Source organism: Aquarana catesbeiana, linkage group LG09 (assembly GCF_042186555.1).
Source record: "Aquarana catesbeiana isolate 2022-GZ linkage group LG09, ASM4218655v1, whole genome shotgun sequence".
NCBI classification, from domain to species: Eukaryota; Metazoa; Chordata; class Amphibia; order Anura; family Ranidae; genus Aquarana; species Aquarana catesbeiana.
This window is the reverse complement of record NC_133332.1, coordinates 201,101,459-201,127,571: the sequence shown is the minus strand read 5'-3', so window position 1 is coordinate 201,127,571 and position 26,113 is coordinate 201,101,459. Positions and strand designations below refer to the sequence as shown.

Sequence of the window (26,113 nt, the reverse complement as noted above, 5' to 3'; positions counted from 1 at the left end):
GTTTTTTAATTATTCCAGCAGTGTAAGCATATAAATTAAGTCGTGGTTCACACCAGTGCGGCTTTGAAATCACGCTACTTCAGCACGATTTCAAAGCCGCAGATCAGTGCAATTTGGACCTCCGATTTCATTGTGGCTTGTGACTTAATTTAACAGAAGTCAGTGAATGTCACAATGAAATCGCAAAAAAAATCGTGCAAGAACCTTTTTTAAAGTCACTGCAACTTGAGTCGCAACAATTTGAACGGTTCTATTGCCAGCAATTGGGTGCGACTTGCCATGCAATTTTTTACTGTTAAATTGTATGACACATTTCATTGGTGTGAACATGGTATCAGTCTTTTGTTGCCCTTGTACAGCAGGACTGGAATGTGTGAGAGAGAAGCTACCAAAAGCGTCAATCATTTCATGCGCTGACAAGCAGCATGCTTACAGTACAATAAAATTGAGGGGCAGAGAGATAGGCTTATGACTGGGCTCCTTCTACTTTACCTGTCCAGTCACAGGTTGGGGCGGGGCCGGGATGCCCAGAGATCAGAGGAAGTGGGTTGAATGATGCTGGCTATCAGACTGAGGACATCTAGCAGTAGAAATGAAGTACTGCTGGGAAAATCTTGAGACTGAAGGTAAATATTGCAGCAAAAGCTGATTTTAATGTTTTATTTTTTATTGGGCTATTCTTTTAAAGAATAATTAAAGGCAACAGCTTTGGATAGAGGGGAGAGAGATTGAAATGCTTGGCAGATTTTATTGCTGTCTGCACCCTATTAAGGAGAGTCATCCTGTCTATTTTTCCTATTTACCATTCTCATTGAAATTGAAGAAAATCCCAAAGGTTTGGGTTGTCCCCAGAAAAGTATTATGCCCCGTACACACGGTCGGATTTTCCGATGGAAAATGTCAGATCGGAGCATGTTGTCGGAAATTCCGACCGTGTGTGGGCTCCATCGGACATTTTCCATCGGATTTTCCGACACACAAAGTTGGAGAGCAGGAGATAAAATTTTCCGACAACAAAATCCGTTGTCGGAAATTCCTATCGTGTGTACACAAATCCGACGGACAAAGTGCCACGCATGCTCAGAATAAATAAAGAGATGAAAGCTATTGGCCACTGCCCCGTTTATAGTCCCGACGTACGTGTTTTACGTCACCGTGTATAGAACGATCGGATTTTCCGACAACTTTGTGTGACTGTGTGTATGCAAGACAAGTTTGAGCCAACATCCGTCGGAAAAAATCCTAGGATTTTGTTGTCGGAATGTCCGAACAAAGTCCGACCGTGTGTACGGGGCAATAGAGGGGAAATCTGCCAATGAGGATACTAGTTCTGGTGACCTGGGGGTCCCTAAGGAATTCCCTTAATTTGCAGGGATTTTCTCTCACTTCCTGTTTGGCTATGGGGCAGGAAGTGAAGGGAGGTCTCCCCAATGGGACACAGATGGTGAAAAAAAAACCTTACTCTATGCAAAATATTGCCTATAGTTCTACTTTATTCTTCATCTGTTTGACTGGAGTTGTATGTAGCGGTACTCCCATAGGGGCTGCTAAGTGATGTGGCCCACCTGTCACCCTGCCAAGCCCGGCATTCACTTCCCAGACACTCCAAGACAATGAACAGTCCTTCAGCTTTGTTTTTGTTTTTTATTGTGGGAATTGAACTTGGATGGAGTAGGGGAAATATGGGATGCCCAGTAGAAATAATAGCAATTTGCTTGGGACAACTATGTACCGTTCAGTAGGTTCACTCCATTTCTCCTCCTGCACATCGCTTCCTCTCTAATGTTTCAGTCTTTCTCCTCCTGCACAGCACTTCCTCTCTAATTTTTCAAGGCACAGCTAGCACAATGGGGTTAGGCCTGACTCTGACTTAGCCAGGCCTTTAGCAACAGCCTTTTGCAGGCAGGGACCGCGGGCCCCTATAATGTAGCAGATAAAAAGTTTGTGGTGCAAAGCTGTCCTATCTCTGGTTACTAAGCCCAGTAACCCATCTTCAGGCCCTACCAGTGCTCCAGGCTGCAGCTGACCTTTCTCCACCGCCATTGACAACACAGTCCATTGCACTGGCTCTGCACCCATCCCAGACTGCATGCTCCCAGTCCTCTCGGGCGTGCCTACCCAGTCCTCCTGACTGTGCTTGTCACTCACCAGCCCTCCTGGCTGCGACCAGTAGTTCCTCTCCTTGAAGACTTGCCCGACAATGCTCTCTCCTGCTGTCCTCTTTGCTCCTCCTGTCCAAGACGCCTTCATGGCTTCTTGAAGGGCCTCATCCTCACCCGAGCCCTGGGCCCAAGGTCACCCCCCCCCCCCAGACTAGGGAGCTCCCTCAAAGGCCCCGACAGCCTACCATTCCATTTTCCAGCGGTGAACAACTCCAACTCCTCCCTAGCTGGGCTGACCCTGGGTACTTAAGGAGTCCTGCCCCGTGCCATTAAAGGTTGGGGATTGGTCAGGGCTCCTTAGAGTACCCCAGGCAGCTCCATCTCTCCTCTCCTCCTCTCTTTTCATTACCTTCCAGAAAGCTCTGGAAGGAAGAGATAGGTCTTAGTGATGCTACCTGTGAGTCACCAATTGCTATCCTGAGCCACTCCCAGCCCAGATCAAAACAAACAGGCCTGACTGCCAGCCAGGCCTGACTAAATTTGCCTACTCTAAGACAAAAAAAACCCTTCTCTAGCACCTACCTACCTAGAGGATGCTACATGTACTTTTCAGAACCAGCAGTTCACCCTCTCTGTGTCCCTGGAAATCATTTTGAAATTTTGTAGGTGATGTTAAGATAAGCTATACATGTATAGATTTCTCTCATACAACCCAGCAGCTGAATGTGAGCAACTGAATAGATTTTCATTAGCGTGGATGGAAGAATCTTCTGTGCTGGCTCTTGTATTCTGACAGCTGGCATCTGTAGCTGTCAGAAAACTTGGACAGTAACTACACCTGATTGGACTGACATATGATCGGATTGGCAGCCTTTAGGGCTCATTCGCACGTTCTGTTTAACCACTTGCCGCCCACCATTTAGCAATATGACGTCGGCAAAGTGGTTGCGATATCCTGACCGGACGTCATATGTCATCGCCAGGATATCAAGCGGGGGGGGGGGGGGGGGCGCAGTGCCCAATGAGCTGTGGAAAAATGCAGCATATCTGCACTGCTTCAAATCGCACATCACACCAACCATGTGCTGTGCTTGGGACACATAGTAAGGCTTCTTTCACATGAGTGGCTGGGGGTGATGGTTAAAAACAGGCGGTTGAGCTGAGGTTTTACCTCCTCGTGACTGACTAACTAAAAGCCTACTATACAGCCAGAAGGGGCTGTTCACAAGCTCTGGTCACGATGCTTTGCTTCATGGCCATGATACATTTAACTCCACATGTTGAATTGACAGGCGGCACCGCTTGTCAAATGTGCCAATTCAAGTCAAAGGGGCCGGACTGCAACTGCAAGTCAGATACTTGGGCGTAAGATAAAAAAAAATGTATTTGGTAGACCTCAGAATTAACTCCTAAGGCCTGGTTCACACCTATGCATTTTTTGGTACTTTTTACAGATACACCCTACCATCCATTTAACATGGTTTTCTATGAGACACGTTCACATCTATGCTCCTAAGGCCTGGTTCACACCTATGCATTTTTTGGTACTTTTTACAGAAACACCCTACCATCCATTTAACATGGTTTTCTATGAGACACGTTCACATCTATGCTTTTTTTAGCCGCTGCGTTTTTGGAATGGGTCAGGGACTTTTTTAAATGCAAAATGGTGCTTTTTGGTTCAATAAACTTCAATGAAGACGCTGCAGACAAGCATGTAGTGCAATTTTGGAGCATTTTCCGTGTTTTTAATCTGCCCAACAACAGATTGGTGAAAAAAAAAAAAAAAAAAAGCATAAGACGCAAAATGCATAAAAAATCGCATGTGCAAAAATGCAAAATGCACAGCAAAAAGCACTGCAGAAAAAGATCAAAAAGCAAACTGCATAGGTGTGAACCAGGCCTTAGTGTCTGTTGCTTAGGCGCATTCTATTAGGGCTAAGAAAGAAAACAAAATAGAAAAGTGTGCCCATGTGGTTGTCACCCCTATCACCCATTTCTATTCTATTTCTATTCTTAGTAGAGGGCTATGGTCACTGTAGTGTACATGTCTCTCTGTGGCTGCTTTGCTGGTTAATTCTATTATTTGTTTCAGGTTACAAGCTGCCTGCTGTTGCTAGGAGGATTTACCTCAGCTGCTGGGCAGATCTTCAGTCAGCTGAGCACTGGATTGGTGACAAATCTTTTGGTGGGAAAAATCTAGCCAATCACTTGTATGTCCTCTCCTCATGGGCATCCGCACCATAGGGCAAGGGGGGTCAATTGCCCCCCCCTGGAATCGTAAGAGTGTTGAAGTCCTTCAGAGTGAAGACACTTGACTTGCCCCCTGTGTTACAATGGCGGCCGCCTCCGCGGCAGCCGTGGTCTTTTTTTTCAAAGCCTGCTGCTGGCCTGGGGGCTGGGGCTGCTCTCAGTCTTTTCCGACTACACATGCATCCGTCCCTCCCTCCTCACCCCCGGCCTGAGCATCAGATTGGCTCTGCAGCTCGGGCCTCTGCTTACATCACCGTGACACTGACCCGGCTGTTCCGTGATTGGCTGCTGCCTCAGCCTGCCTCTGCCTGTGTAAATATCTTGTGCCTAGGCCGATCCGGCCGGCGCGGCGCCGGCTCCTCCCACAGGTCACAGGTGCGTGGCGTGCAGTGGCCATGACGACAGAGAATACACTGCCTGGCTGCCAGTGCCTGTCCTGGGACTATCGCTGAAGAACCACAGGTAACAGCAGTGCCTGTACAACGATACCACTGTGTATATCTTTTTGGATTGCAATACAACTGGAACTGTTGTGGCCATATTTTGATATTGATGGAAACAGCTATACAGACTGTATTATACGGGAGCGCCGCCCCCTCTCTCCTGCCACCCCTCTATCACCTATAGATAGATTCATGCATTGCATGAATCTATCTGTGGCCGCCGCTGCCACCCCCTACTCAGGCGCCCGGCCCCTTTTCGGGCACAGGACGCCTGAATTACAGCGGCGGGGGGTGTTTTTTAAGCACCTGATTAGAGCCATAGGCTCTAATAGGTGTCAAAAAAAATGGTGACCTACAAGCGCCATGCCATCATATATTTTATTTGTCCTTTGTTAACATCAAATGCAGATTCTACATGTGTTTTCTTTTTATAACTCACTTGTAGTGCCTTGATCACGTGTGTGTGAATAATTTGGTGCATTCAATAGTGTAAACATAAAAATAGATTAGAAATTGCTAATCAGACAATGGCAGCTTGATCCTTCTATTAAACTTTTGCATCAGGTTTCTCAAACCTTTGCCTGCCTGCCTGCCTGAGCTTTATGTGATAATGACTAAGCCCCTCCCCTTCATGACATTGTCGAAAAGGGACCGAGCATGGGTGTCCATAAAATTATGCCCCCCCCCTGAAAAAAGTTCATGCCGCTCCTGTCCCTGGGCAGGGTTAGCTGTTACCTCAGGTCTATCCTCTGGATTCTCCTCAGCTTTCTTTTAGATCTTTTTACCTGCTCCCCTACCCCTTTGTTATTTTTCCTCATCGCAGCCCATCTTTATGGGGTAATATTCCCCACTTTGTTGGTGAACAGTGGTTGGTGAGCTGTTATTTAGGTATGTAGTTATGATATGATAGGGGGTTAATGCTCTGTACAAAGCCATGAAAAGTGTTGTGCGGTGGATGTAATGTACAATGTGGGGGCGATCCCTCAGGCTGCATTCACACCTGAGTGTAGCATCTTTGAGAATTTTGCGTATTATCATCTGTTTTCATTTGTGATTTTGGCGCGTTTTTGAGCTTTGGCGTTTTTTTATGAGCCAATAGAGAGAGCCATCATCTGTTTCATCATTTGTTGCTAGGGTTTTCAGCTTGTTTAGCTTTTCCATCAGCTTTTATTTTCTTTTATTATTATTATTATTATTATTATTATTATTATTATTATTATTTTTCACTTATTATTATTTTTTGTTAGAGTAAGGGGTCTAATTGTTATTATTTTTTAAATTTTTTTAGGGTTTGGGTGTTAATTCTACTACTACTAATAATAAATAAACAACTGTAAAATAAATTCACAAATAAATAAAAATAATCATAAATAAATAAAATAAATGAATACTATGTAATAATAAATAATTAACCCCTAGCACTTAAAACAATAAAATAATATTAATAAACACCCTAAAACTAACACAAAATAAATACATTATTATTATTAAAGTGATACTAAAGTCTCAGGATTTTTTTTCATTAAAAATAACAAAGATGGTATACTTACCTCCTCTGCGCAGTTGGTTTTGCACAGGGCAGCCTGGATCCTCCTCTTCTCGGGTCCCTTTTTGCTGCTCCTGGCCCCTCCCACCCGTCAAGTGCCCCCACAGCAAGCAGCTTGCTATGGGGGCACCCGAACTGAGCCACAGCTCTGTGTGTCTATTCAGACAAGGAGCGGCGGTTCGGACCTGCCCCCTCTGTCTCCTGATTGGCTAACTGACAGCAGCGGGAGCTGCTGTGTCTCAGCCGATCAGGAAGGAAAGTCCTGGGTGACCAAGGCACTCGTCGATCGGGATGGGGCTCAGGTAAGTATTAGGGGGGCTGCTGCACACTGGTTTTTATCTTAATGCATAGAATGCATTAAGATAAAAAACCTGCCTTTAGAATCACTTTAATTATAATAATAATGTATTAGTATTAATAATATTTATATTATTATTATTATTAGTTTTTTTTGTTTGGGTGTTCATTCATAATCATTTAAGGTTAGGGGTTAATTATTATTTATTTATTATTACATATTATTAATGTATTTATTAATGATGATTTTTAGTTATTTGTGTATTTATTTTACATTTATTTATTCTTATATTATTAACATTTTGTTTTTACATTTGAGCAGAAACATGGAAACACGCAAACAAAACGTGCAAAAATGGCTGTTTCTATTTATTTCTATGGGAAATAAAACGCGCCAAAAACACGCAAATCTTTCCAATTTGTGCTACCAAAAAAAGCTCTAGAACTTTTTTGAGCTTCAGGCGACTTGGAGTGGAGACGTGAACCAACTCCATAGAGAATAGATTTTTTCTTTCTTCTGCCGTGCTGGTTCACATATATACGATGCGGGAACCATCGCGATTCCAGTGCGGGTTCCCGCATTGCATGTCACCTGCTGGCGGTTCACACTGATATCTGCGCACCGCTGCGAGTGTCAATGCAAAGTTAATGGCACCCCCAGACCTGTTCGCAGTGCGAACTGCCAAATGGAGCAGGAATCAGATCGCATGGGTGTGAACAACCAATGCGATGCGATTCCAGTGTGGACCAAAAAAAAAAAAAAAAGGGTCCTGCACCATTCTGGTGCGAATACCATGCAGATTCACAGAGGATGATGGTTAGACCCAGAAGTGCTTTTATCTATCATTACTCTTACATTACACTGACTTTCCAAGATACCACAGACGTTCAGTGGAAGATATAGTGCTGTAAAAACCTTTAGTAGTTAATTGTACATTTTTCAGAACCAAAAAGAGGCATAAGTGAGGAAGAAGAATGGACAGACAGAGGGATTCCATTCCAAATCAGGGCTGTGTCTATACATGAATCTCCAGCAGCAGCAGCTGACCTCTCCTCCTCCTCCCTGCAGCTGGCACGACGTGGGCTCAGGCAGCCCCTCTTCTGCTTGCACTACCCCCAGTCACCAGTGGGTGGAGCAGCAGTAGATGAGTCATTGGGGTGGAGGCTCTGACTTCATAGCTCTTTACCTTCCTTGTGTGCAGTAGAGATCTGGCAGATTTGAGCTGCGATCAGTCCGTGTGTGTGTGTTTACAGCGAGGTCAGCCATCAGGTAGGTGCCCCAGTCCGCCCTCTGATCACTTCTGCAATCTGTGGCAGTGCAGGGGCCACATTGTCTCCCGGGGGCCCCAGCTTTCTGCAGGGAGGAGCAGCATCCCCTGCGAACACTGCATGAGCTCCATGGCAGATCCGATGCCCCTGGCAGGGCAGGCACAGGGCAGCATGCACCCCCTGGTCGTTTATTGTTATTGACCATCTTTGGGAAGTTCCTCGCTTCATTGCTACAACTTTCTGCTCCATATATAGACATGCATGGGCTGCAGGGTCACAACGTCACTAACTTTAATTCTGCTGGGGGCAGGGGCAGTTATTTAGCTGGGGGGTGAATAGATCGGGCACTTTTCTGGCAGGTCAGTTGCGGAGAATCCTATTGGAGCCACTGCAGAACGTCTTGGATGTCTGTCAGGGAGAAGTGATTGACAGCTGAGCTGCACCCAGAATTCCTATTATGAATGGATCTAATGCTCAGATCCAGGTGGGGGGCTTCATCCCTTACCAGTGGTCCTATCTAGTCCTGACCAGTTCAGAGAGCTGTGGATCAGTGTGGGTGCTTATTTGCAGACATGACCAAGTTTTCCTACAAGCAGTGCATCCTCTGCATTGGGGAACGCAGAAAAATCCGATAAAACACCAATTTTGACGCTCAGTTTTGCAGACAAATTCATCTGTGGAAATGATTTGCTGTGAATAATGTAAGGAGTGCGTGTCTAGATTGGTCAGATCTCTGCATATCAGTACTCACAATAAGTTTTCTGCATTATGATGAGTAACTTGGGTACTTCCCAATAACCTCGTGCAGATCACTAAATTCATAGAGCTGGCATTTCTTGCCAACCTCTTCCTTTTTATTTTTTTTTTGTATAAGAGGTCTTAAACTAATACTAAAGGCAAAACTTTTTTATTATTTTTATTTTAGACAAAAGGGGGATTATAACCCGTCAGAGTTTTTTTTTTCTTTCTTGCCATCTGTGTCTCATTAAGGAGATCCCCCTTCATTTCCTGTTGCATAGCCACAAAAGAAAGTGATTGGAAACGCTTTCAAAGTGAGGGAATCCTTGGTTGTACCAGAACTAGTGTCCCCATTGGACGTTTTGCGCTCTATTACTTTTCTGGGGACAACCCAAAATTTGGGCTTTTCTTTTCCATTTGATAACGACAGTAAACGTGACAAATTGAGAGGATGAATGTGACCAACTGGGGAACAGAGAGCAATGTAAAACTGCCAGGTGTTTTAATCCCTCTACACTCTATGCATAAAAAAAAATAATAATTTAAAGTGGAAGTGCACCCTGAAGCTAAAATACCTGCATCTACTGGGATCCACAATCTAACACTAACCTATCTAGCCCTGTAAAGAACAAATCAGTATACATACCTTTTTTGAAGCGGATCTGACTCAATCTCCAGCGGCGGAAACTCTGCAGAGGACACGGCAGACAGCGGCTGTGAAATGAATGGGAAGTGACGTCACTCATAGAGTTAGTATGGGGCTTCCATTGTCGGCTGTGTCTTCCGCACCCACCTCCACAGCGAAGGCACAACTAACAGCTCAGCGCGGGGTCAAAAAAAGTAAGTATACGGATTTCTTCTTTACAGGGCTAGATAGGTTAGTGTTAGATCGTGGATGCCAGTAGATGCAGGGATATTTGTGTTATCATGGACTTCTACTTCAATTTAATAAGTACATCAGATTTAAAAAAAATGTTACTTTTGATTTTGGGTTTTAGAGCCAAGAAAGCTTCTCTAGCTGACTGGTGATTGCTGGGACAGTCATCGCAGACTCTTGAACAACTTACATTTTTTTTATCAGGCAGATTATTCATTGAAAAGATGTTTGTAGCTGGCAGATTTTTCTTAGAATCATATGTATAGCAAAATACATTACAAAAGACAAAATGAATGCTTTAACAAAAAAAGTCATTTTTAAGCCCAGCTCAAGGTATTCTGCAGCATGTGCAGATCCTGCATGTCCGGGGGAAGAGTGAGAACAATAGAAGTACCGCAGCCAACATGCCTCTGCCCCCTGCATGGACCCCACTGGCTTATTCTATGTTGCATGCTGACTGCACACTCCGCTGTAGATGTGATCCCTAGGGATGAGATTTACTGACAATAGGATGAATTAACCCTGGAATATGTCTCAATAATTCATAACAGCCTAAATTAGAATATCACATCTGCTGAGGGAGTGTAGTACAACACACACATACCCGCCTCAAGTCCTAAATCTCCAACCATAGACCACTGGAAAGCTCTATTTTTTACAGACTTAAAATAAATCTTGAGATTCTTGTGGTTGTGCAAGATGTAATTCATCCCAGCAGCTGCCATAGGCACACAGTGCGGGAGTGCTGGGGCTGCTCAGACAAGCTGCAATTATTATAATTGCCTAAAGAGCGGGGTGGGGGTATCATGGGATATCGAGGGGGGAGGAAGAGCACGCAGGACAGCAGGGCTCCAGTTTAGATTGCCAAAAATATTTAATATGAGGACCTACCTAAATTATCCAGTCAATTCAAACTGGCGCACACATCAAGATTTCACTTATTCAGCTCCAGGGGCTGAACAAGAGAAATCACTCAATTCCCCCATCCATGTGAAACAGCGTGGATGGACGGATCTGCGGTGCCAACTATTGTACTGTGACAGCTGGCACCTATAACTGTCAGAATACTTGAACAGTGCCTGCATCTGATTGGATGCAGGTGCTGTTCAGCCGAGAACTTTCTGCTCGGCTCCTTTGACAAAAGTCAATTTAAAAATGTAATTTAATTTTTCCAAGGTGATGCTGATAGGGCAAACCATGGAAAACATTTTTGTCTGATTTAGCAGTAAGATTTAGTGTATGGGATCATCACAGAAATCCATACATGACAAAATCTGGCCAGATTGAACGACAAGGGACCCTTCTGCAATTAAAGTCCACCATAACACTAAAATCCCTGCATCTACAGACATCTAACACTAATATATCTAGCCCTGTAGATATATATGTAGAAATCTGTATACATACCTTTTTTGCATCCAATCCCACGCTGAACTGTCAGCTGCGCCTTCGCTGTGGAGGTGGATGCAGAAGACACATCCGACAACGGAAGCCCCATAGTAACTCTATGGGTGACGTCACTTCCCATTCATTTCACAGGCGTGTGTCCTCAGCAGAGCTTCCCGCCACTGGAGATTGGATTGGCTTCAAAAAAGGTATGTATACTGATATCTTCTTTACAGGGCTAGATAGGTTAGTGTTAGATCGTGGATGTCTTTAGATGTAGGGATTTAAGTGTTAGCCTGGACTTACACTTTAATAAAAAAAACAAAAAATCTGTATTTAGAATTAGAGGACCAATTCTACTCAAAACAAACATACCAATTATAGGTGGATTCTGGTGCAATAAATTATCTTGCAATTTTCTGTAAGATTACATATTGGCTTTTTAATGAAAAAAAATTGCATGGAATTTAACACAAACAGCAGTTTGATGTCCACAGTCTCCATTGTTTTCCAACTTTGGGGGAGCAAAAACTGGGGTGAAAATCAATTGAAAATCCTATTGAGGCTTGTTTGCACTGTGGCTGAGAATGGTAAAAGCAAGTGGTTGAGCTGCAGTTTTACCACCCCCCGACGGCCACTTAAAGAAGTGCATGCAGATGCTTAGGTCCAGAGAGATGTACAACCGAATGCTTTTCAGAGGGGCACTTAAGCCCTTAAGTTTCCATATTGGCACATACAGTACAGTGATTGTCCACCTCAGCTTTGTTAAATTGGTTACCAGAAACCTATTAAAAAAAAAAAATTATAACTTTATTTAACCCCTTTATGCAAGCTGGAGCCAGTGCTTTAAATGGGCCGTGAATCGGAGCTCCTGATCTTGCTGCACTGTGATTGGCTAAACAGTGCTGACATAACCGGGAGCTGCACCTATCAGCCCTTTATCGGTATTTGACCGCAAGCTGTCAGTGAATTGTGCCTCAGAACAAGACAGGCACATATATACAGTGGCTGAGCGTTAAAACCCATTTGTAGTGCAGTCACATATAATGCTGTTGCAAAAGGTTTAACAACGGTGACAGTGGCTATGCCATAAAGGAACAAATTCTAATCATAACTAATAGAAAGACAAATGGCAGGGAGGGAACAGCGCTTGATCCAGAAAGACCTCAGAGATGCAGCAAATATTTTCGGAGGATCCAGAGTATTGGTGACAGATTTTCCTCCGCCTACAGATCTACAATCCGAGGAAGGTGACAACTTTAGGATTTTCAGGGATTCAAGACTTGTTGACAGTTCTGTCCAGAAACACCTACACCTGCTGACAGCTCTCCCCAGAGACAGCATAGCCTAAAAAATAAAAGGCAGAGACAGTAATTTTGCTAATTTAAAAGGGGGGTGTCTGGCAGTTCCATGGTGCCACGACTCAAACAGGAAATCTGTAGTGTGCTACCAAACTTGTCCCCCTGGTAAATAGAACCTTATATCATTTCCTGCTGATTTTCAGATTGGAGAGCTGTAGGTACCTAAAGTTGTCTGCTGAACATTAGCAGAATATGAATTATCATTGAAGTGATCCTGAAAATGAAATCCTGAATTGTGATTTACAATAGGAAAGTCTTCATGAGACCAGAGAGACTGGGCTAAGTGCTACGGAGGGATTTTCCATCAATCACAAGGTTGGCCAGGCTGAGAGGGACCAGCTGCTGGCCTCACATTTGCTGACAACTGTCAACGTGTGCTGCCAACACAATGGATCGGCCCTTTGTGTATCAGTTATCAGTCCACAGTGGAGTGATTGGACAGAGCAGGCTCTTTGCTTTTTGTAGTCTGCACTCCATGTTTCCATTCTCTTACTCTGCTTCTTGTACTCGGGTTCCCATACTTTGCTTCCTGTATTCTGGTTCCAATACTGCTTCTAATGCCTTGTACACACGGTCGGATTTTCCGACAGAAAAAGTGCGATCGGATTGTGTTGTCGGAAATTCCGATCGTGTGTGGGCTCCATTGGACTTTTTCCATCGGAATTTACGACCCACAAAGTTTGAGAGCAGGATATAAAATTTTCCCACAACAAAATCTGATCGTTTAAATTCTGATCGTGTGTACACAAATCCAACACACAAAGTGCCACGCATGCTCAGAATAAATTAAGAGATGAAAGCTATTGGCTACTGCCCCATTTGTAGTCCCGACGTACGTGTTTTACGTCACCGCGTTCAGAAGATCAGATTTTCCGACAACTTTGTGCAACCGTGTGTATGCAAGACAAGTTTGGCCCAAAATCCGTCGGAAAAAATCCGACAGATTTTGTTGTCGGATTGTCCGACTGTGTGTACAGGGCATATGACTCTGCTTCCCAAGCTTAGGTTCCTGCACTCATCCTGTACTCTACTTTTGGTACTCTGCTTCCTGTGCTTAGGTTACTGTACTCTGCATTTGGTTCTTAGCTATCTGTAGTTCATTCCCCATACTCCACTTTTATATTCCTCCTATACTTTGAATTCCATATACCACTGCCAGTAATCTCCTGTCTGCACCCCATTTCCCATACTCTACTTACTTTACTCTCTGTAATTTACTTTCTGTACTCCTTCCTGTACTCCTCTGCCCATACTCCTCAACCCTTACTCTACTTACCTAACCACACTTCTCATACATCAATTCCCATATTCCACTTCCTATACTCCAATTCTCATACCCCACTTTCCATACTCCACTTCTTGATCCCTATTTCCCAAACACCACTTTAGGTACTCCACTACCCATATTCCATTTCCCATCTCCCATCCTTAAAGTATAATTAAAGGCCAAACGTTTTCTTCAGTTTAGGATAGAGTGGAGAGGGATTAGACCCCTGTCAATTTTTATTGCTGTCTGTGCCCCCATTAGGGAGATTCACCCCCTCTATTTGTCCTGTTTACCGTTATCATTGAAAGTAAAAGAAAATCCCAAATTTTGGGTTGTTCCCAGAAAAGTGAGGCTTGGTTTACACTAGCTGCAGCCGCGGCTCGCAGCAGGGGGTCCGGTGCCTCTTTGTTCTCTGTTTCAGGGGCGAATCAGATCCTCATCTTTGCCTGAATTCGGACCTGAAATAAAGCCAAAGACGCACAGGACACCTTTCCAGTGTGGACCGCAGCCACCCGGAGGTGTGTGAACTGGCTCACAGTCTCTTGTCATGGGAATTGGAAGCAGGGAGTGTGAACCCGGCCTAATAGAGGGGAAATCTTCCAATGGGGACACTAGTTCAAGTGATCTGGGGGTCCCCAAGGGATTCCCTTAATTTGCAGTGATTTCTTCTCACTTCCTGTCTTGCTATGGGACAGGGAGTAAAAGTAAATCTCCGCAATGGGACACAGATGGCAAAAAATAAATCAACAGGGGTTATAACCATCCCTTACACTATTCAAAATGAAAAAAAAAAGTTTTGCCTATAGTTCTGCTTTAATTTCCCAATTATCCATTTCCCACGCTTCACTTTCTATATTCCACCTCCTGTACTCATCTTCCCAAACTCATTTCTAGTACTCCACTTCCCATATTCCATTTACCTTACCCCACCTCCCATACTTTACTTCCCATTTTTCACCTCCATACTGCACTTCCCTTATTCCCCTTCCTACTCCACATCTTGTACCCCAAACCCCTTCTCTACTTACCATACTTCACTTCCTGTACTTCAATTCTCATACCCCACTTTCCATACTCCACTTCTTGTTCCCCATTTCCCATACGCCACTTCAGGTACTCCACTTGCCATACTTCCCATATTTAATTTCCCATATTTCACTTCCTATATTCCACCTCCTGTACTCTACTTCCCAAAGATCATTTCCCACATTCTGTTTACCATACTCCACCTCTCATACTGCACTTCCCACATTCCACTTTCTAATCCACATCCCTTACTCTACTTCCCAAGCCCTAATTCTCATACTCCACTTCCCATATTCCATTTTCTATAATCTGATTCCCATACCCCACCTCCCATACTCCAGTTCCTATACTCCACATCCTGTTCTCCAGTTTCCATGCTCCACTTCCTATACCCCACCTCCCATACTTTACATTTCTATATTTTATTTCCCATAACTCGCTTCCTATATTCCATCTCCTGTACTCCATTTCCCAAACCGTACTTCCTTTACGCCACTTCCCATATTCCATTTCCCAATACTTTAATTTCCATATTCTACTTCCTACTCCACTTTTTGTATCCTACATCCCTTGCTCTACTTCTTGTACTCCAATTGTCATACGCCACTTTCCATACTCCACTTCTTCTTCCCCAGTTCCCGCACCCCACTTCCCAAATCTAATTTTCCCTCTCCCATACTTAACTTCCCATATTCCATTTCCCATACTTCACTTCCTATATTCCACTTACCAAACCCCACTTCCCATATTCCACTTCCTGTACTCCAATTGTCATACGCCATTTTCCATACTCTACTTCTTGTTCCCCAATTCCCATAAGCCACTTCAGGTACCCCATTTCTCACACTTCACTTCACACATTCCATTTCCCATACTTCACTTCCTATATTTCACCTCCTGTACTCCACTTCCCATATTCCATTTACCATACCCTACCTCCCATACTTTACTTCCCATATTCCACTTCCCAGGCACTACCTCCCATGCTGCATTTCCCATATTCCACTTCCTACTTTGCTTCTTGTACCCCCCACATCCCTTACTCTACGTTTCATACTCCATTTCCCATGTTCAATTTCTGTACTCCAGTTCCCATACCCCACCTCCCATACTCCACTTTCTGTTCTCCAGTTTTCGTGCTCCACTTCCTATACCTCACCTCCCAGACTCCACTTCCTATACCTCACCTCCCATATTCCATTCCCTGTAGTTCACTTCCCATACCCCACTTACTGTATTCCAATTCCAATACTCCACTTACAGTATTTCACTTCCTGTACCCCGCCTCCTTTACTCCATTCCAATAACCCACCTCCCATACTCCACTTTCAATATTCCACTTCCTGTACCCCACCTCCCACACTCCAATTCCTATACCCCCTTTTCCATACAGTACCTCATTCTCTGTACCCCAGTTCCCATACTTTGCTGTGTAATTACTTGGCTCTGAAAATCAGACTAGGTTTAAGAAATGTTGGGAAGATCAGCAATTCCAAAAATCTGACTAGCAGATTTACAGAAATTGTCAAATCTGGCTAAAAAGCAGCCCCCTATTGACCTGTTGTGCTGTGTTTAGAACTCAGGTTTAGATTTCACAGATCATTCAGATCAAGTTCCACAGAGACTGACTGAATTATATTGTGTGTGCATATCTTAAACTGGAACTTCAGTCAGAACATGTTTTCTGACTTCTGATGGAATGGCGAAGGATTAGATCCTTAGGTTTTCATAGCTCTCTTTGTCCCTGGTGGAGAGATTCCCTCTTAATACTTGTGTGGTCGCCGGGACAGGAGGTGGGGGGGGGGGGGAGGGGGACTCTCTACATAAAAAGAGTAAAGAAAAAAAAACTTGAAGTCCTCTGAAGATAGAAATCTGCCCCTGCATATGTTTTAAATCAAAATCCATTATGTCATATTGTACCTTGTATGAATGGATGCTTTCCTGTGAAAAGTGGCTGCTGATTGGCTATGCATGTGTAATGGTCTCTTGCACTGCTTATTCTACTAACTATGAGCTGCACCCCACGCGCCATCATCACCAGTTCCTCCCAATGTCATGTCTTATTAACCTAAACCTCAGTAAATTCTATTTATAATCCTCTCTGGACTATCCCTTTATTCTGTGGCTGGACAGGTAAAACCAGTTCTGACCAAACCAAAACAAATATTTCATGGATCAGTCCAGTGGAAAAGGCAATGACAAACAAACTTCGACTCACCAGCTGGAGAACTACAAGTGCTAGATTGTTTGGTCTGTTAGACTTTGCAGGAATTGTAGTTCTGTGATGGCTGGAACAAGTAGGGTTACCAATGCTAATCTAGACTGATCTTAGAAGATACCGTAACTATCTATAACTGATCTTTCACTGTTTTGTGGATGCAGAGAGATAACCCCATTGACAGTTTTATCTAGGACTTGGGGACTCCATTGGTGAGATCTCTGTACTAAGTTCCCATGTCTGCGCACCTGTTATTACCATTATGAGGGGTTTCCACCATCTCTGAGTTGAGTTCCTGGGTCTAGACACCTGCTATGGCCATTATGAGGCATCCTCACCATCCCTGAGCTGAGTTCCTGGGTCTGTACTCCTGCTGTGGCCATTATGAGGGGTTCCCACCATCCCTGAGCTGAATTCTTGGGTCTGCACATCTGCTATGACCATTATGAAAATTTACCACCTTCTCTGCCGGATCTTTATAGTATAGAGATTGTACATGATGGGCAAGAACACCCCATGGTGGGCAGAGACAAAATCATAAACTATAGTGATATCTCACTGAGAAATATTAGAAACCTTTGGGCTCTGTAACAGAAATATTTTTGGGAGGCCTGGCCTTTTAGCAGGACTCAAATTAAATTGAGATTTTGGCTATTGGCAGACCTATGCACCCTCTATAATTCTATAATGCTTGGACACTCCAGTTGTAAAATCACCTCAACATTGTTTTCAGATCTGCCTGTGACCACTTAGCAGTCTCACTTCTTTTGCTGCATAATCAAAATTATAAAATCATTACAGTATATAGCAGGAATGCTCCTAATAATTTCAGCATCAGGAGGGTGTAGCTGGAGACTCAGGTGCAGAGATTTCACCACTAAAGTTTTTAGGGGTTAGGCCGGGTTCACACTAGTGTGACAAACGCTCAGACATTGGGAGCTCATGACGCATGACGTGTGAAAATCAATGTTTCCCTATGGCAACCATCTTAACTGGTCCAACACAAGTCAGTCCGACTTTAAAAATGCTCCATATACTACTTTGGTCCGACTTTGATACTACTTCAGCCCATTGACTATCATTGAAGTGGGATCAAAGTCTTGCATGATCCGACTTCGGCATGCGACTTATGCTCTGATGATCTTGAGGGGGAACTCCACACCAAATTTTAAATAAAAAACCAGCATGGGTTCCCCTCCAAGAGCATACCAGGCCCTTTGGTCTGGTATGCATTTTAAGTGGAACCCCCTACGCCGAAAAAACGGTGTGGGGGTCCCCCCAAAATCCATACCAAACCCTTATCCGAGCACGCAGCCCTGCCGGTGAGGAAAAGGGGTGGGGACGAACAAGCGCCCCCCTCCCCCTGAACCGTACCAGGCCACATGCCCGCAACATGGGGGGGGTGGGTGCCTTGGGGCAGGGGGGCGCCCTGCGGCCCCCCCCACCACAAAGCACCTTGTCCCCCATGTTGATGAGGACAAGGGCCTCTTCCCGACAACCCTGGCCGTTGGTTGTCGGGGCCTGCGGGTGGGATGCTTATTAGAATCTGGGAGCCCCCTTTAATAAGGGGACCCACTTTTTTTCCCCCAGGTGAATGGGCAGGGGTACGATGTACCCCATACTCATTCACATAGGGTGGGGGGGCCGGGTTCTGGGGGCCCCTTTATTAAAGGGGGCTCCCGGATTCCAATATGCCCCCAATGGCCAGAGTTGTCAGGAAGAGGCCCTTGTCCTCATCAACATGGGGACAAGGTGCTTTGGGGTGGGCGGGGGCCAGAGGGCACCGCCCCTGCCCCAAAGCACCCACCTCCCCATGTTGAGGGCATGCGGCCTGGTACGGTTCAGGAGGGGGGGGGCGCCGCTCGCTCGTCCCCACCCCTTTTCCTGACTGGCCGGGCTGCTTGCTCAGATAAGGGTCTGGTATGGATTTTGGGGGGACCAGCGTAGGGGGTTCCCCTTAAAATCTATACCAGACCCAAGGGCTTGGTATGCTCTTGGAGGGGGAACCCATGCCGTTTTTTTATTTAAAATTTGGCGTGGAGTTCCCCCTCAAGATTCATACCAAACACAGTGCCTGGTATTGGCGGGGATCCAAGTCGGACCCCTGTTCATTGAAAGTCGGACGTATGTCGGCTTCAAGTCGCAGGGCAAAGTCGGATCCAAAGTAGGACGGCTGTCGTGTCGCACCAGTGTAAACCCGGCCTTATAGGTAGCTGGAAGGTAATTAAAACTGCCAGCAATCCACCTAAAACCAGCTAACGTTATAAAGCTGGCCATAGATGAGTAGAATTTCAAATGACAATTTTTATGAAAAGAAGGTTCTAAGAAAGTTTGTTTTTCTAAATATTAGTGGGTCATGTTGACGTTTTGTTTTCAATGAGCACATTCGAAGGAGCAGGATGGAATATTATTCTCGAATGAATGAATTTCTAACAGTGTATGTGCTTTTCATTCAGTAATCCCCATTCATTCCAAAATCAAATGTTAAAAGCAAATGAAATCTTTGGAACAACATTTGAATGTTTTGAGAAGTTTTGTACAAATTTTTCTAAGGCTTTTCTTAAGGATGAGTTCACGGCACATGCATTCCAGTGCTTTTTTTCCTGCATCCAAAATGCATAGAAAGTAGGTTAAATGGTTTTCAATTGTATAGTTCACACTAGTGTTTGCGGTGTCAGGAAAAAAGTAGAGCATGCTGCATTTTTCATGCAAAGAACTGTACTGGAACATGGAAAAACGCATCAAAAACGCAAGGGACCCCAGTAAAGTGAAAAAACCCTGAAAAAAATCACCTGAAACATATTAAAAAACACACATTCAGAAATGCACCTGGAATGGATCTGGAGGACGTTTTTGTGGTGTAAACTAGCCTTTAAGTTGAACTTTAGTCAGAAAATTTAGTCCTGCTAGATCACTTCAGGCTGGCCCCCTTTGCAGGTATAGCTATGTAAAACATTGAAAAAAAGTGTATTCTGTTTACAATCCAGTAATACACCATCTCACCTTGCCCTGGACATGCTCAGTTTTTCTTTTTTTCGGCACTGTGCCCAAAATTTAGAGCCACTAGAGGCCGATCTGCTGACAGATTAAAGATTTTCTGCTGCTCAGAGCATCAAGGCTTCAGCAAAATGGCAGCTTCCAGCAAAAAGAAACAGAAACCATGCTGGAGACAATTTACAGCACAAACTAATTTTGGTAGCACAGTTATTAATGTGGAATGTACAGTATGTTTCATTATTTTTTTTATTAAATTGTTATGGATAAAGTTCCGCTTTAAGAATTTTCTTTTGAAATTGTATCCATCTATGGCCAGCTTAAGCAAGGAGCCTGCAGGCAGTTTTTAGTCCTGCAAACATGCTACTAAAATCTCTGGCAGTTACTTGCTATTAGTAGCCATTGATTTCTCTATGCATTGAACAAATCTATGAATTACAAACATTTTGGAGCATTCTGCGATGTTTTACTGCATGCTACTTACATACCTCTCTTCATAGGAAGCCATTTGTTCCATGTGCGTATCAATCGATAAGGACTTTAGCAAGTAATTGCAAGCAATGTTGTAAAATGGTCAGATTACTAAACATTTCCTGTGTACTCTAAAGCCTCATACACACGGTACAATTGTTGGCCAACCGAGCGTCTGATTTTTGTTTTAAGGGCGTGTGCCAGGATCTTGTCTTGCATACTAACGGTACACAATTGTCAGTCGACAACACAAACGTAGTGACGTACTACGAGGATTTTCAGCTCTTGAGCGCCACCCTTTGGGCCCCTTCTGCTAATTTTGTGTTTGGTGAGCATTGATTCCGAGCATGCCTCTTTGTACTTGCGACTTTTGTATGACGGATTTGTGTACTGACCATATGAAAAATCTGACGTCAAACTGTCCGCCAAAAATTTACTAGCCTGCCATCCAACATTTGTTGGCCGAAAGTTGGACAACAATTGTGAAAAGGAGCGTACTAACGGTAAGTAGGACAACAGTCTGTCAACAGACAATCCCCTGCCAACAATTGTACCGGGTGTACGAGGCTTTAGCTTAACTTTCCTTTTAATGGGTATTTATTAAAGCCAAACTCCAGGCAAAAAAGTACTTAAAAAGATAAAATTAAAAACAGCTTTTGATGACTTTTGCAATACTGAATGTCCTCACTCTTCCAAATTCAAAGTGACACTAAACTGGTTTATAAAGAAAATTCTATTCAAGTTTATTTTCCTAACCAAATTTATCTTCTGTTGCTCTCAGCCTCCTCCAACTCTCCATATTCTTTTTTTTTATACTGTGATCTGACTTCCTGTAAAGGCCCGCACACAATATGAAAATCGGAAGTAAAATTTCATCCGACGAACGATCTGCCGAGTTTCAGATCGTTAGTACGGTGCTTTTGACAGCCAATTCCGGTTTTTCATCAGACAAAAGCTGGATGTGCAGGCTATAACGTTTTGGTTGTACGTGAACTCCACGTTCAATTTTCGTTTAATTAGTACGGTTTTCGTAGACTACCCATGCTCAGAAATGAAAGAATACATACAAAACCAGTCAACACATTACGTCACTTCTAAAGTTGTATTCTGTCATACGAGAATTTACGTATGGGGAGTAACCTCTTCACTTTCGACATCAGATTAGCATGCAAGAAAAAATGGATGAAAGGTCATCCGAAAAGCTGATCATGTGTACGAGGCTTTAGAGGGTGGCTATGTTTTCTCTCCATGTTGGAATGTAGCCACCCTCTCTTGTTTGCTACTGAGACAATGTAGAGACTATGAACTATGGGATTTGTAGTGTGCATAGAGCAATGTACTTGGCCACAACCAACATGCACTGCTTGTTCTAAACAAATAGTAGTAAGGGGGGAAAGGAGAGGTTTTGGAGCTCAGAGGATTTTTTTAATGAGGCAGAAAAACACAATAAGAAAAGATTTAATGAAAAAATGTATTACAGGGCTATCAAATAGATGTGTATGGATTATTTTTGGAGAATATGGATATTGTTTAGTGCCACTTTAAATGGGGGCCAGCATGGTTGTTGAGCCATTGTTATAGATTCACCCCCAGCCTGAAAGAGAAGCATTCACTTTGCATTTTCCTTATATCAGCAAGCTCACTGATAGCATATAAACTTGATTGTGCTGCTTTGTCCTCCCCTAGTTTAAAGTGGAAGTCCATGCAAAAACTAAAATCCCTGCATCTATAGACATCACAGATCTTACACTAACCTCTCTATCCCTGTAAAGAAAAAATGGGTGTACATACCTTTTTGGAAGCCGATCTGACCCACTTCGTCCGGATCTCACGCTGAGCTGTCAGTGGCGGCTTCACTGTGGAGGCGGGTGCAGAGGAGACGGACGACAACGGATGCCCCATAGTAACTCAATGGGTGACGTCACTTCCCATTCATTTCACAGCCGTTGTCGGCCTTGTCTTCTGCGGAGCTTCCGCCACTGGAGATCCGGTCAGAGCGGGTTAGATCGGCTTCCAAAAAGGTGTGTATACTCATCTTTTCTTTACAGGGATAGAGAGGTTAGTGTTAGATCCCTGGTGTCTATAGATGCAGGGATATTCGTTTTTGCATGGACTTCCACTTTAAGCTCTGCAGTACCATGGCTGATTCCATGTCACATTCAGGTGCTTACCCTGCTTGCATTTACAAAGATATCTAAATACACTTAAATCATGTGTTCATGAATAAAGAGCTGCATTCATTTGTGTTTTCCACATCTTCCTGGAGTTCGGCTTAAAATTATTGATCCCATCACTTTCTAATGCACCATAGATTTCCCCTGAGAAAATAAGTTTATAAAAAATAGAATTCCAAAGCAGACTCTACTAATAAGGAGAGATTGTATGGGAGGAGTGGAGACAAGCCCTTGTGGCATGGCTCTGCTCTGGAGCTGTTGATTTGATTTCCCCTCCATATATACAGGACGTCCCTCATTTCCTCCTAATAGAAATTCTCCCTTTTGTATAGCTAAACTCATCCCTGCTCTTGACAGACTGAAAACTCATCTCAGTTATTCTTCACATTTCAAACACAACAAAACCAAGAGAAACGGTTTCCAAGATGTAATCTGTAGAAAATATTACAGCACTCTGCATCTCGGGTGAAATATTTTTCCTGTGTAAACGACCTTACCAGAGCAAAAAAAAAATGACTTCCACTCTGCCTCATCTACTAAATGGAGTGAAATCAGATGTAACTGCATGAACCTGATCATTAATTGATTGATTGTTGGTGCTACTTTTGCCTTTTTGTCTTCCCTGCCGCATGCTTCAGTAGGTGTCTGCTCCCTCCCTGGTTAGTGACCCGATGGATGATCGCCTCAGTCACTGAGAACTGCACTCTGCTTTCAGCGCCACACAGACGCACAGTCCCAGGACCCATTGCTGACTGCTGGGCATGAATTGCAGCTAAACGTTATTTTCTAAAACAAACAAATAAATGGGGAACACAAATTCGGCCGGAGCTTGCTGTGTACCACGGGTGTGTGCAACCTTAATTCTCCATCTTGCGTTGCTGAGTGTGAGCTCTGGGGGCGAGTTGTGTAGTGTGTGCCCTTCTTTGACAATTCACAAACACTGTGTGTAGTCCTTGAAGCTGCTTCTTCACTGTGGGATGTGGTCTCTGCTAAAGATTGAAGAAAATTTTCATTGCTGATCTCTAACACTGAAAATGCCACTTGCCTGGCTGTCAAGGTGGTCAAGAGTTCTTGCTTCATTTGCTTATTTCAAGGTCAGTTGTTCAGAGGTATTGAAAACTAGAAACAGCCAGGCAACAGGACTTTTCAGTGGATGACAGCTGAGATACTACTTTTGTGACAGGTATCTTTTTAAAGTATTTGTAAACCCAATCACTAAACTCTTATTTAAGTTTGGACATGTTAATATCATTTTCCATATAATTTTTTGTAACCTTTTATTAAAATGCCTGGTGACCCTGTTCTGAAGGTCCTTGTTCAGACACTTCCTGTAATAGGGTGACGGTGCTCTGTCCTTGTCTCTTAATGTGTTCATGTAGACAGGAAGTGGCTGCAAAGAGGCCGCAGGAAATCAACAACTTTGAGATGCAACAAATAACTGGAAAAAAAGATAAACCAAAATTTGTTTAAAAAAAAATTGCAGTGCTTTAGCCTAAATGTCAATTGCTTTGGGTTTACATGTACTTTTAATTCCCTTCCACAAAAAATGCATGTGATTTTGACACCTGCCAAGGAACCACAAGTCCCAGCATGTCCTAGCAGATGTGTGGTGCTGCATTCTGGGACTTGCAGTTCTTTAGCAGCTGCTTTTGCCACACTATTCACCTTTTTATTTATTAAAAATATGCTGAGGCGTGGAAGGGCAGACCTAGGGATGAAGAGACCCTGTCTGTCCATCCTGATTTTGTTTTTTTTCTGAATTGGTATTTGTACAGCTTTTGTTTGTATTTACATTTTCTTTTGTATCAGGTTCTATTAGAAAGGTGATTTCCATTTCCAGCAATTGAATGTAGTTGTCACTATATCATATTGTGTTTGGGTAATGTTACAATTGTACTCTGCATCTCTTCTCTCTGCTGTTCCCTTGTACAAGCTGTCTTCACTTATTTCCTTTGGCTCCTTTCACATGGGCTGTCCAATCAGGTCTGCCTGTCAGTTTTTCAGGCGGACCTGATCGGACCATCCATTCACCCCTATGGGGCAGCGGATGTCAGCCGTGACATGTCCGCTGCTATTCGATCCGATCCTGTCCGCCAAATCCAGACGATGGTGGTCCTATTTTTCCATGCGTCTGGTTGATGGGATCAGATGAAAACGGACAGGCGGTCTGATTTCCCCCATAGAGGAGAGCGGGACTCTGTCCGTCTCCACTCTGCATAGTGACCTGTCATCCACCTGCTCAGCGGGGGGATCCTCCACTGAGCAAGCGGAGTTCGCCAAACGGAATCCCCCCGTGTAAAAGGGGCCATGCTCTCTCGCTTTCTTTTGCTTTTTCTCTCACCATTTCCCCCCATTCCCCCCCCCCCTTTTTTAAATTTTGATTTAATTCTATAGCTTGTAGGACTGTCTACCGCTGGGCTGAATTATTGTGTCATGGCTAGGTGAGCCTATACTATTCTTGTATCATATTGTCATCAGCAGACTGAGCATTAAGAGTAGGCATTCCATTAGGCCCCTTTCTCACTAGGGTGGTGGGGGCGTCGGCGGTACAACAGCGCTATTTTTAGCGCTGCTGTACCGTCGTTCTTGCAGCTGTATTCGGCCTCTAGCGGTATGGTTTTAACCCCCGCTGGTGGCCGAAAAAGGGTTAAAATCCCTCGTACAGCGCGGCTATAGCCACGGTATTGCCACGGTATAGCCGCGCTGTCCCATTGATTTCAATGGGCAGGAGCGGTGAATACACCGCTCCTTCACCGCTCCAAAGAAGCGGTTTGCAGGACTTTTTTCACCGTCCTGCCAGCGCACCGCTTCAGTGTGAAAGCCCTCGGCTTTCACACTGAACAAACAGCGGAGGCTGTTTAGGGGCGGTTTGCAGGCGGTGTTTTTAGCACAATACCGCCTGCAAACCGCCCCAGTGTGAAAGGGGTCTTAGCCATTTTCAACCAGGGTTTCGTGGCAATCTAGGGATCCTCCAGAGGTCGTATGTATGTTCCTCCACCGCTTAGAAATTGAACCTCCTTTTTCTTTTCACCTGATTTCAAACGTACTGAAATTATTGTGCTGCCAGTGAGGTGATTACCAATACTGTCAAATGTCAATCACCTATGTAGTAGAGTATTATTCCCCTCCCCAGACCACAGGATATCCTCCCTTGGCACATGTGGCTGAGTCATTGGGGTGAGTCATCTTGGTTTGAAGTAAATTGCGGTTGGTGACATGTCTGAGAGATCCTGAACTATGCAGCTGTAAAAGATGGTTTGTAGCGGAGACACACCCTAGGAATTGTAGCTCTGGTGTCAGTTTAAAGCTGGCCATACACATACATTTTCCTTTCTGGAATGTTCGTTCGATTTTCTAATGGTTAGTGGGGTGAAATCGATTGTTCGCTCTAGTTAGTGAAAATAAATTTCTATCGAATGGGAATGTTTTTTTTTTTTTTTTTTCTTGAATGAAATTCTTTTAATGTGGTTTTCTTTTGGGACAAATCATATGGAAAAATTGTACATGATGCAATAATACTTTATTAATATGTCTGGGATTACATTAAAAACAGATCTGGCCAAACCTTCAAATGAAATCAATTGTGTGACACAATAATGGCAGGAAAGAATGTTCTAAAAACATTTTTTTAGCTAATTTTCATATGAAAAACTAGTGTACGGCCAGCTTAGAGCGGTAGTAAACTGCAGTT

General features: G+C 43.8%; 1 protein-coding gene across 3 annotated transcripts in view; it reads left to right on the top strand.

The window, feature by feature from the left end:
• Window positions 1–7,753: 7,753 nt before the first annotated feature.
• The window catches only part of GSN (gelsolin), an 82,804-nt gene continuing 64,444 nt past the window's right edge, over window positions 7,754–26,113 (top strand). The window contains exons 1-2 of one of the 3 annotated variants that reach the window (XM_073599541.1): window positions 7,781–7,911; window positions 23,061–23,267. In XM_073599541.1, coding sequence (XP_073455642.1) covers window positions 23,226–23,267 — 42 coding nt within the window. In that variant the 5' untranslated portion in view covers window positions 7,781–7,911; window positions 23,061–23,225. Of the gene's footprint in view, window positions 7,912–23,060; window positions 23,268–26,113 lie in introns of all 3 variants that reach the window. The other 2 variants (XM_073599542.1, XM_073599543.1) reach the window with 2 other exon arrangements.